This window comes from Carya illinoinensis, chromosome 11 (genome assembly GCF_018687715.1).
Source record: "Carya illinoinensis cultivar Pawnee chromosome 11, C.illinoinensisPawnee_v1, whole genome shotgun sequence".
Classification (NCBI taxonomy): domain Eukaryota; kingdom Viridiplantae; phylum Streptophyta; class Magnoliopsida; order Fagales; family Juglandaceae; genus Carya; species Carya illinoinensis.
In genome coordinates this window covers 11228479-11241145 of record NC_056762.1, presented here as the reverse complement: position 1 = coordinate 11241145, position 12667 = coordinate 11228479, and the positions used below count along the sequence as shown (strand labels likewise).

General features: G+C 34.9%; 1 protein-coding gene across 2 annotated transcripts; it reads left to right on the top strand.

The window, feature by feature from the left end:
* Positions 1 to 2247, top strand: LOC122280421 (myb family transcription factor IPN2). Of its 2 annotated transcripts, none has more exons than XM_043091314.1 (6): positions 1 to 334; positions 476 to 552; positions 689 to 746; positions 880 to 946; positions 1143 to 1212; positions 1354 to 2247. In XM_043091314.1, exons 1-6 carry the CDS (start codon positions 166 to 168, stop codon positions 2026 to 2028), a joined length of 1116 nt encoding a protein of 371 aa, XP_042947248.1. In that variant the 5' UTR covers positions 1 to 165; the 3' UTR covers positions 2029 to 2247. The 2 variants fall into 2 exon arrangements, with proteins under 2 accessions (XP_042947248.1, XP_042947249.1); XM_043091315.1 differs by having other exon boundaries at positions 7 to 334; positions 1170 to 1212.
* The last annotated feature ends 10420 nt before the right edge of the window (positions 2248 to 12667 follow it).

The window sequence follows — 12667 nt, the reverse complement described above, 5'->3', positions numbered from 1 at the left end:
TATTAGAGAAGCCAAAGCCAAAGCCTCAAAGCCATCCGCCATCTTCTTCAAAAGCGCACCCTATTCTTCTCTATTTGCATCGCATTTGTTCTTGAATCTCTTTGGTATTCCCAGAAGCCCTCAGAGAGAGAGAGAGAGAGAGAAGAGAGAGAGAGAGAGAGAATCATGTTCCAGCACAAGAAGCCCTCAACTATGAATTCCCATGACAGATCCATGTGTGTTCAAGGTGACTCTGGTCTTGTCCTCACCACAGACCCTAAGCCCCGCCTCCGGTGGACTGTCGAGCTCCATGAACGATTCGTTGATGCCGTTAATCAGCTTGGAGGGCCAGACAGTATTTCTCTTTCCCATGGCTTTTTCTTTTTATATACTATACGGCCGTACTTTAATTTCCTCCTATATCTTCAAGCTTTCTTCATCATTTTATTAATTCTATTGTTTTGTTTTTCATCTTCTGATCTTTTTGAATTTGCAGAGGCAACACCCAAAACCATCATGAGAGTTATGGGTGTGAAAGGTCTGACCCTTTACCACCTCAAGAGCCACCTTCAGGTCTGAATACAACAATATCTCATTCTTCTCTTACTTTCTAGCAACACCTTTTATCGTGCTCCTGATATTGGGTTGGCTCGATGACAATTTCTTTTCCTTTTCTGATTTTTTTTCGTTCTTTTCTTAACTTGATCAGAAATTCAGGCTTGGGAAGCAACCCCATAAGGAATTCAATGATCACTCGATTAAGGATGGTATGAGATCAGTTGATTCTTCGCTGTAGCTAGGGTTCGTTTATATATATTTAGTTCTAGAATATTACGTATATTAATTGTTACATAATTCTATACCACATACCTAACCTTTATCGTTTATTTTCCATGGCAGCTTCATCTTTAGAACTTCAACGAAATACTGCATCTTCATCCAACATAATGGCCCGCAGTATGAATGAGTACGCATGCATCAATTTATTTATTTATTCTTCTGGTACCATGATTAACGATCGAATTTATCGAAAAGAGGTGTTTTGTTTTTTCTTTCTTCTTGATTTAATGATAAATGTATCGCCTAAGTTTTTCTTTTGATTCCTCTTGGGATCGATGGGGGGTGTTTGGGTTTACTTGTATGTGTGAAACTGTATATAACAGTAACTCACACATGGTTGATGCGATTAGGATGCAAATGGAGGTGCAAAGAAGACTGCATGAACAATTAGAGGTAAACAACAATTTTCCAAACAGCTTAAGTATCTCATGATCTATTCTTGACTTTCACTTCATACATTAATTAATGTTTCTCCAAGTCTAGCTGCCATAACCACATCCTATAATATGGATTTTTTGTACATAAATACGGCAGGTGCAAAGACATCTTCAGCTGAGGATTGAGGCCCAAGGAAAATATATGCAAAGTATATTGGAAAAGGCTTGTCAAACCCTTGCTGGTGAAAGCATGGCATCTGGAAGCTACAAGGCTAATATTGGAAGTCAAGGTCTCCCTGACATGGGTGTAATGAAAGACTTTGGTTCTCCTCTCAACTTTCCATCATTTCAAGACCTTAATATATTTGGAGGTGACCAACTTGACCTTCAGCATAACATGGAAAGGCCACAACTTGATGGATTCATGCAAAACAACGATAATATTTGTCTTGGAAAAAAAAGGACTAGCCCTTATAGTGGCAGTGGAAAGAGCCCCTTAATCTGGTCCGACGATCTCCGGCTGCAAGACTTGGGAACGGCTCCATCTTGTCTTGGGCCTCAAGATCATGATCCTTTCAAAAGTGCAGACCAAATTCAGTTGTCACGGCCATCCATGGATAGATCAGGCGCGGACATCGATTCCATATCAGATATTTATGAAACAAAGCCTGCACTCCAGGGTGGTGGTGATTCTATGGGGGAAAAGAAATTCGAAGCATCTGTAAAGCTAGAAAAGCCATCTCCACGAAGAGCACCACTTCCCACGGAAAGGATGAACCCTATGATCAATGCCGGTGCCATGCCTCAAGGAAGAAATTCACCATTTGGGTGATTGTAAATCGTTAATTATAATTAGATGTAATTGACTTTTAAGCTATGAGATCTAGGGTTTTGGTGCTTGAAGAATAGCAGTTAAATTAGGGTTTCAACTAAAGAAACTATGGTATAATCATGCCTTGCATGGCAGATGGTCTTATTTAAGACGTTATTGTTATCCTGACTGGTAATTAATTGGTGTTTTAATGTGAATCAGGTAAGTTCTTGATGCTTCTTTCTCGATTGCTCTAATTTTACATATACTTTATATATATATATGTAGTTCATATATTGAACTAGTTATATACATTAGTTGATGCTATACATGATGTATGTTTGATGTTTCAGTAGTGAGCAGTCAGCTAGCGGAAGCAGGTATTTTTTTTTTATTCCTTTTATTTTGTTAATTATAATGGCATTGGTTATTTTTTCTTCTTCGGCTAGCAAACTCTCAGGTAGACGGCCGGCATGGAACATTCCATGTCTGAATTATTAAGCATAAAAGAAAACTTCTTCCAAATTTCTTGTGGAAATAGATACAAGTACAAGTATTTTAAACTTTAAAATACAATCATAACTAGGCGCATGCAGTAAAGTTTGGTGCACGTTGGTCACGATATATCTGATTATTGGGGCTTCAGCTTTTCCTTTGTGTTTGAATGAAGATCGCTCAAGGACCAAAAAACAAAGAACAAAGACACTATATGCAATAGTTTACTCATCATTAGATCGATCTTATAAGTTATATGTTGTGTTTTTTTTTTTTTTTTGTCTTGTTTTTTAATTAATACGGCCTTGTCTGTTATATCTTGTTTCCTCAAGTGGCCTTTTTTGTTTTTTGGTTAATCTTACGAATGCAGTAACCTTTTCTAACTGTTTGCTTTTAAGTTAGTTGCTCTATGGTAGTTACTCCTATGATTGCAGACAAAACTACTGGGAAATATATATAAAATATGAAACCATGCATGACATACCATAGCAAGTAAAAAAAAAAAAAGAAAAAAAAAAAGGAGAAAAAGAAGTTTATACAATCATCTGCTATATATTTAGTAAAGAAAAAACTGAAAGAAGCTAGCTACTTTCCTTGAGTGCAAAACATTCTCCTACAAGAAAACCCGACAAAGAGGATCTATCTTTCATTCTCTTTTATCTACTTTGGTACTCCATATTCTTCAGCTATCAAACAAAGAGGGAAACCCGAGTAGCTGTCATCATTACGTTTGCTTACGAAGTCCCTCGATCTTATGAAATTTCTGCAGGTTTCACTTATTAATCTGTTTAATTTAAACATTAGTATGGCGTAATAATATATATAAGCCCCCAAATAATTAAAAAACCTTGCAAGTGATACACCTCGGTAGTTTAATTTCTAGTGGTTTTTTCCGATAAATTATTGGAAACAACCTCTCGCATTTCCTAGTCTCCGACACAATCATTTTCGTAGTTTTGCAAAAAAGTGTCATGTTTTGGATAAAATTAGTAGATCGAGCCGTAATATTTCATAAATAAAGTTCATTGCCACCCATCAGTTGGCTTCCAAGAGCTTCAAATGGTGACCCTAGCTTTTCTTTTTCTTTTTATTTTGTTACAAGAACTCTCTCTCTACGATCTAAAATTGGGTCCATGCAGAGGCAACTCTTTGTTGAGGGGAAAAGCTGGGGGGTTCCACTTACTTTATTGGTTGCAGAGAAAATGTAGCCACTGCAAGTTGGCAAGAAAGCACCCTCACTCCAAAAACACTCAGAGAGAGAGAGAGAGAGAGAGAGGAAAAGCTAATAAAGCCTAAAGGGAATGAAGAATACAACGCACTCCCATGCGTGCACATATCGAGGAAGCTTCTACCTTTATGTGCACAAAGCAAAAGAGTCCTACTCTGGCATTAAAAGCTGATGGTGCATGGTTGTGGTTTCCTTATATTACGATTTACATGCAGCATTTGAGTTATAGTTTACTTAGAAAAATCAGATCAGATGATAGGGTTATGAGTATCATGCCAATATAAGCCAAATGGTTCAGTAGTACTGCACATTCTTCCATGCAAACGTAAATCATTTTCAGCTCCAGTCAAGCACTTTGGATTCTGCAGTCTCCTCACTCATTCGACAACTTTGGGTCTAGTAAACTAGCTATTTCCCTACCTAACAATACATAGTACAGAAGCTTCTTTTGCTGCCCCAGCCCATCTCTCTCTCACTCTCTCACTCAGTTGGAGCCTACTAAAAGGTTAGTCAAATTACCACAAAAACAAGCTGATAAACAATTTTTTTTTTCTTTTCTTTTAGGAATAAAAGAAGCTGATGAGAAAGAAAAAGGCAAGCCTCTACGTTGTCAATCTTTGATATCTTTTGCGTCCACATATATTTTCCATAGGCTATATATTTGAGACTCGCAGTTATTTAAATTAAAAGGCAATAAAGGGTTTAAACATAGAGTTTCATGTTAGCAACAGATCAGAAAAAGAACAAAGATAGAGAAAACTTTAATTTTAGAAGTATATATGGAGACTCAGCCATGATTAAACTGGTTATGACACTTGTTAGTGTAAAATAGTATCAAACTCATTGTCAAAACTTGCATCATGTACAGATAATTAAGTTGTAATAATTAATATTGTTACATCAGTAAGTTTGGGTTAATTAAGTGTAGACGTTGAAATTGGTTAGAAAAATTGGAAAACAAAAGAAGAAAGTTTGCTAGATACTCGTGTGATATATATGTAATTGGCTAACTAGGGTAATAGTTCACTATATATGTGCGCGCACGCGCTACAAGAAAACCGGATATTTATAACCAATTTTTATTTTTTATTTTTTGCAATGATAAGGATTATTTGCCACTTATAACAAGACTCATTTTAATTGAAAATGATAATTTTGTTGGAAATAATTGGTAGTAAATAAGCAGTTTTCTTATAGTGCGCTATATATATATATTTATATATGTCGACTGAAAAAACTCAAAAAGTTGGATAGACACACATAAGACAGTAGGTCGAGTGAAATTTGCAATTTTTGATTTGTGAGACATTGGCTCAAGAGACACATTTGGAATTAACCAATTCAAAAGGTATTATGGGCTATACGTACATGAATAATGGTTGAAATCAATGTTTTGAATACCGTATCGGATGACGTACCGGTTAAGGCATTGGAACGAAATATTTCGATACCGGTATCGTTTTGTGTACCGTTTCGGAATAGTCGATATATAAATAAATTATATGTATAAATATATATAAATTATATTCTAAAATAATAATTTATATATGAATAATTTATACATAAATACATATATATAAAAATTATAAATAGTCTGGTATGAATTGTGGGTCAAAAAATAAGCTTGTAGTTTGAAAAAATGAAAGAAAAAAAAAGTGAAGGTCGAAATACTGGCTAGTACGGCCGGTATTCAGACAGGTACGAAACATGTATAATACTTGTACCAGATCAGTGGCCGGTACGGTACGGTATTTAAAACCATGGTTGGAGCTGTGAACATAAAAATTTCCAAAATTTTTAATAGGACCCTAAGTCTTTATATATTTTACCTGATTTGTGAAGAAGATGGTGAATTAAGACAATAGAAAAGTAACAAGAAGCTTTTTCAGAGACATGCGAATTAGCCCTTATTGAAACATTTTCTTATAAACCTATACTCTGTTTGCAAAAGATAGGAGATATTATATAAAATAAAAAAAAAATTCTATTTATAAGCCTGTGTGGAGTATGTACACATGTATGCTTATTGCTGACACAACAAGATTTAATTTTGTAAAGAAAATTTACATATTTGAATCTAGAAAATAAAATTGTGCAACATTAATGATGTGGATGGTGTATTCTCCATACCAGCTTGAAAATAAAATATCTCATAAAATATATATAGTGGTACAAAATTGAAAGGAGAGATTCCATTTCATAGCTTGCTTAGCTTGATTGACCAATGGAGAAAATATTGCAAAGGCTGCTAGAATATTAATGTAGTACATATATATATATGACTTCCAAAACTGCTAGCACTGATGGGATTTCCTTGAGGGTAGCAACAACTATGAGGGTTTTTCTTTGACTTAATACGTGTTACCATCTTCTCTCGTCATATGCAAAGCTCTTGGTGGAAAATGTGCTTTAGCATACCCCTCCCCTCAAGGTGGAGTTAAGTGGAAACAAGACTCCAAACTTGATTCAAGTACATTATCGAAACCAATCTTTTGATAGGGTTTGGTAAAGATATCGGCTAATTAAAGGGTGGATGAAATACTTCGAAAAATTACGGCACCATGAACAACTTTTTCCCGAACAAGGTGGAGTTCAACACGTTTGGTATGGGCGTGGAACATTGGATTGTCAGTCATGTGAAGAGAACTATTACTGTGGTAGAAAAATGTGTCATGGAGGCCAATGTCGACCTTGAAAGGATAGCTTAGCTCTGAGGTAGTAGTGGCCGCTATAGCCTGAAATTTAGCTTCATCACTAGATTGAGAGATTGTGTGCTCCTTGTTTGAGACCCAAGAGATACTGTGGTGCTCCTAACTCTCACGTACTGAAAGGTAGAAATTGTGACACCGGAATAATAATAACACGGGTCACACATCCCAAATGACAAGTGCTAAGTGTGTGTATATGTAAAAAGTGTACAACAAATATTGCAGCAGATAAATAAAAGATGTCAACTAAGTACAGGAATTTTTAAATACAGAATTACCGAAAAATAAAGCCTTTCAAAAGGTTATACAGTTATCCATGAAAATAAAGTAAAAGCCAAATTACATAGTTAAAAGGGGAAACAAATCTCATGATAAAAAAGTGACCACATGTCACTCCTCCGACGAAGCTGATCCCTCAGGCTCAACGTCATCCTCTGTATCAAAATCTACGATTTTATAAAACTGAATTGTAGGGTGTGAATATCACATGAGATATGAATCTCAGTAAGTAACTAATCAAACAATTCATGAGATAAAAACACATTAATACAACCAACGTGTACACGTGCACATGATGAAACATGCATAAGATCAAAACCATTATTTTTTCCAAAAATTACACATTTTCCAATACTTGCTAAAAATCCCATTTGACCCAAAAAACGCCATTAAAAATACCAACCGCTATTTTTCCAGAAATGAACCAATTATAAAATCCACAATTTTTTCATAAAATAGTTCATATATATATATATATATATATATATCCATTTATCAAAACCTGTTATTTTTCCAGAAAATGGCCCACATATAAATCTATTTAATTACGAATACACCATGGTCTCCCTTCGTCACACTACGGACAATAACAGTGCGTGTAACTTTGTAACGAGTGATGCCCAGCTCAGCGCCTAGTGCGTTCGTGACCAAGCATCCTCTAATCCCATCCAGTAAGAGGATCCATGGAGTCGACACGAGAGCATTACCATTTCGTCTGATCCCCTTATTGCCCAACAACAACTCATGGGACGTCACTCAGTTTTGTCCGCTCCTGAGTGACCAGAGGAGCTCCACCGAGATAATGCCCCATTTCAACTTTGGGGTCGTGATATGCACGCACCCAAAAATCATTTCTCAACATAAAAACCTAGTTTCATTCATAGCCCATGAAAATACATGTAACAATGTAATAAGTGTCATGACACAATACTCAATAGATAAAAAATACCCAATCACAATCCAACTCTATAAATCAGCCGTGAGAGAGTGAGGGAGAGTGGGGAAAGGTAGAGGCACGGCTGAGTATAGGGAGGCTAGGGGGATGTTTCCGGTGAAGGGAAGAGCTGGTGGTGGTTGTTTGGTGGCCAATTCGGGGCTGGCAGCGGTGGAAGGATGAAAACTAGTGGGTTTCTTTACGATGGAGAGAGAGAGAGCTGTTGCAGACTGGACGGTGGTTGGATTTAGTGGGGGTGGTCGCCAGCTTAAGGGGAAGCTGGTGATGGTGGTCAGCGTGGCTGGGTGGCTCACGGAGGCGAGGCTGGGTTGGAGAAGCACACGGCTAAGAAAAAGGGAGGGCAGGTGTTTTCGTGCGAGCTGAAGGGGAGGGAGGAGAGAGAGGGAAAGTGTGGAAAAAAGGGAAGAAAAGAAAAGAAAAAGGAAAAAAAAGAAAAAAAGAAAGAGAAATTAAATCCAAGCCTTTCCTTTCGGGGTCTTAAAATTGATCCAACGAAGAAGATTTAAAACATTACTTTTAACTGACTTAAAAATAATAGATAAATAAGATGACAATTAAAAATACAACTTAGTAAAATAAAATAATTAAATCTAACAACAAAATAATTTGAAATAAAAGATCAATAAATAATAGATAATAATTAATAACAATAAAAAGCATAATAAAATAAATTACACAATTTAAACAGTAATAACGATAAAATATTATAAAAATAATCAATTTAAAATAAAAGAACTAATAAAATAATTAATAAAATAAATAGTTAAAAATACAAAGAAATGAGGGATGTCATATATACAATTACCTCCTAAATAAATTTGACAGCTGGTAGCTAGCAGAGCGCCGCGTGCTCTGACATCCAAACCGTTTTGAATCAGAGAAACCATAGAGATAAAAGGAATGATTTAGAGATCAGTTGAAGGGCATACTCCTATCACCTATGTTCATTGAAGATAGCAGAATTATAATATGCCTTATAGTCTTATCCTCAGCCGCCCTAATCTTACCCATGCGGTGAACTTTACCTGTTAATTCATGCATCGATCAGCCGAGTCAGACACATCTTCAAGCGATCAAAAGTATTTCCGTGCTCAATTAATTGACGCTAAAACATATATCCTTTGTGGCGAAATTAAAGTCTCCGCTAAATTTCGTAGCAAATGGTTCCATTCGGAAAATCTAATTGTATTATTTTTATTGTGTCAAAATTTTAAGTTTTTACGTATTTTTTGGTCGCCGCAAAAATATATATAAGATGTAATAACGACAAGGAATGAATCATCACGAGCTCGTAGCTTAGGCTTTTGGACCAAAGGAGTGCCCGTAGGTTTGCAACTTACATTGGAAGCATCTTAAAGAATGTTGGTATAGCATATTTGTGTTGTGTTGAGAGAGAAATGACTGCCAAAAATGGAATGACTTCCATGCCCAATAAAAAGAAGAATTAGCTTTACTACAAGTGAAGCATGGAAAGAAAAAAGTACTAAATCTATGAAAATTGAAACCTGCATGAACACATGATCAAGAAATTTTAGATAGGAAAACATGGGATTATTCCATGTAGACAACTTCTTTAAGCTGACCAGCAAAAAAGAATGTTTTGACATCTAATTGAGGAACGGACCACCCATGCATTTGACGTAGCTAGTGTAGAAACAACATAAATTGTAGCATCAATACCCCCTTGTTGGGAAAAGCTTTTGGGTACTAAGGGCATGCTTGAACAAAGTTACAACACCAAACAGTTCCAAAATTTCCAAGATTCCCAAGACTTCTCACAACTATATTATCAAATATCATTCAAACATGATATTTCTCTATTTCAAATTATAAACTTTTTATATTCTAATCATTACCCAAACAAAAAAATTAATACAAATTTGACAAAATTCAAAATAAAAATAATATTAAAAAATTATACCCAAACAACATTTTAACTCTTTATTTATTTACTTTTGCAAACTTTAATACAATACCTATTTTTTAAAAAATATTTCTATTTAACTTTTTCTCTCTCATTTTTCAAAACTCAATAAAATATCTTCACTCATATCATTTCACTACTATTCATAAAATTTTGGAATACTCCAAACATCCAAGTGAGCCTTGAAATGGTCAATCATATCTCGCCATTAGAGTTGAGTTTTGTTTTAGAATAAACAAGTAATAAGAGATATTCAAAAGAGAATAGAAAAGTAGCAAAGGCTTCCTATAAAACATGAGAAGCCATTATCGAAACCTTTTCTAGCTTATAAATATGTACTCCTATATATGTACTCTTATCTATAAAAGATAGAAGATGATATGCAAAATATGTGCAACAAGGAGAGATCCCTTTTCATATATAGCTTGCTGAGACGCTGACCAAGAGCTTGGTTGACCAATGGAGAAAATATTGCAACGGCCACTAACATAGTATTAATGTATGGAAAATGATAATATGACTACCAAATGTACCTATTAGATATGTCAATTTATATATATATATATATTTTTATTTTTTTATATTTTCTTAATAGTTAAGGTGAAGTGACTATAAGTGAATTTATATGTTAGCATTGACTGACTTTCCTAAATGGGAGCAACAATTATGAGGATTTTTTTTTTTTTACTTGATTTTAACATACCTTGCTACAATCAGGGAGGCATGAATTCATTCATTTGAAAACAATGAAGATTCTATTGTATCCTTTGAGGATGATGAGCCCATGACCTTAATGGTGCTAAAAACTTCAAGAATTCCTTTTAAGACTATACATTGAGGAGAATTTTTTTGGGCCTAATGAGTCATTGACCCATAAATTTATCCAGAGCCCATCAGATAATCTAATACATAAATTGGGCCTACACTTAGATTGGATATTGTTATTCGACCAACAGGCCCATGCTTTATAAAAGCTAGATTGATTTTATTGGGTAGGCGTGGCCCACGATATAAAGTCTTGGAAAATCAAGATTTAAGCCGAGGAAGGATGACAAAACCCACAAACTCGGGGCTTGTACGCACAGATTAATTTATATCATGGGGAAGAAAATCTGATGTGATTCTCATATTTCCTTTTTAAGTTAGTGGGCTTAGTTTCAAGGGCAATGGTTATTATAATTCTTCTCCAATACGAGAAATCATATATAATTTGCAATGGCTCATACTCTATTATGTTGGAAGCTTTATTGAGAAGTAGTTTCTTAAACATAGATATATGATCGATATACATACAACATGAATTCTTCACAATGAAAGTGGAAGTGCAACTCTATTTAAAGTTGAGTATGTTTGTCGAGGGAATAGCTATTTGTTATGATCTTAAGGGTTAAAAGATTAACTAAATTAGTATCCAACAGTTAAAATGCTTTTGGATAAATGGTTGGGTCTTTAACAAACCTGGCTCTGATACTAATTGTTAAAGACCCAACTATTGATCGAAAAGCCCTATGACTATTGGATACTAATTTGGTTAAGTGTTTAACCCTCGAGATGATAACATTATTCTTAATTGGAAAGAAATTTATTGATTTCTTACCACTAACCAAATTGTATCCTAACCCTTAGGCAAACCTCAATAACCAGCTTGATACAAAATCTCTAGATGTATGATCTTATTTCTATGCATTGGCAAGGAGACGTTGAAGGAGTTCTGAGAACATGAGATCCCTGCACTTGATACTTCGAGTTCAACAACTTTTCAACCCCATGTTGTATTGTGGGTAGTAAATGAGTTATCCGCTTATGATAGTCTCTCAAGGTAGAGTACGAAGGAAACGTTTGCATCTCCAACCTACCTTAAGAAAAAGTAATCTAAAGATTAGTATGTTATGGGATATTTGTTGTCTCACGATCATGAATGGCAAAGAAATTGAGCCTAGGTCACTACTCAAGGAGTTGTTTGGGTAGGAAAGATGGGTATAATTAATAAAGTTTGGAGATGTTAAATTAAGTTAATTTGAATTACCTTAAGTGGAACAAAATTCTTACAAGCACGAAGTTTTGCTTGTCTTACCGTCCATATTAGATTGTTGTGATTGCATTTCTATGTCACTTCAAAGGCTACTTGTAACACTTTGTATTTTGGGGGCCGGGTGATCCCTTTAACATGAAATCCATAATAGTAAGAATGTGAATACAAAAAGTACTCCAAAAGCTTATTCCAAGTAAAATAAATTGAACACTTGCAAAGTTTTTCTTAACTCAAACACATCCACTTATACCATCTAGCACTTTTCTCTTATGACCATGGCACGTGCCATCTATTCCAACTATCACAACCATCAAAGTCATTTAAAAAATTGGAGATAAAGGGGTGAGCCTTTGACTCTAAATAGTGAACCTATACTAATATGTAAACATGAGTTAGTTATAGAATCCAAAAACAGATAGTTCACAAAAATTATGCCTGTGATATTTTCAAGAGCATTTCATTACAATAATAATATATACAAAAGACCTTAGGTACAAGTGTACTGAACAACATCATAAACAGAAATAGAGGCTATGTTTACCCTATGGTTGGGTTGTGCATATATGAGGTTAGCAAAGCAGAATATAAATCACCTTATCACCAAAGTGATCACACTTAGACCAGATGCCACTATTTTATTCTGTGACAAAGCTAGAGGCCACTATTATATCTTGTGGCAGGGCCATAAGTCATTATTTTATACTATGGCAAGGCTAGCGGTCACTATTTTATTTCATGGTAGGACTGTAGCCACTATTATATCTTGTGACAAGGGACGAAATTAGAGCAAGGATTTTTAGATACAATGCAATAATAGAAATAATATGCTGAATAGATATTGTCATAGAATCGGACCAAAATTACATATTTGATATTCACATTCTATATAGTACAGAAAATGTTTACACTAGTCATGATAAAATGTCACATTTTCTTGTTTAGATACAAATAATAGTGCATAAAATGATCGAACTTGTTTTCATAACAAAAAATGTAAGTTTTTAACAAAATCGATCAACCTTAGCCAGGTTTATGCAAA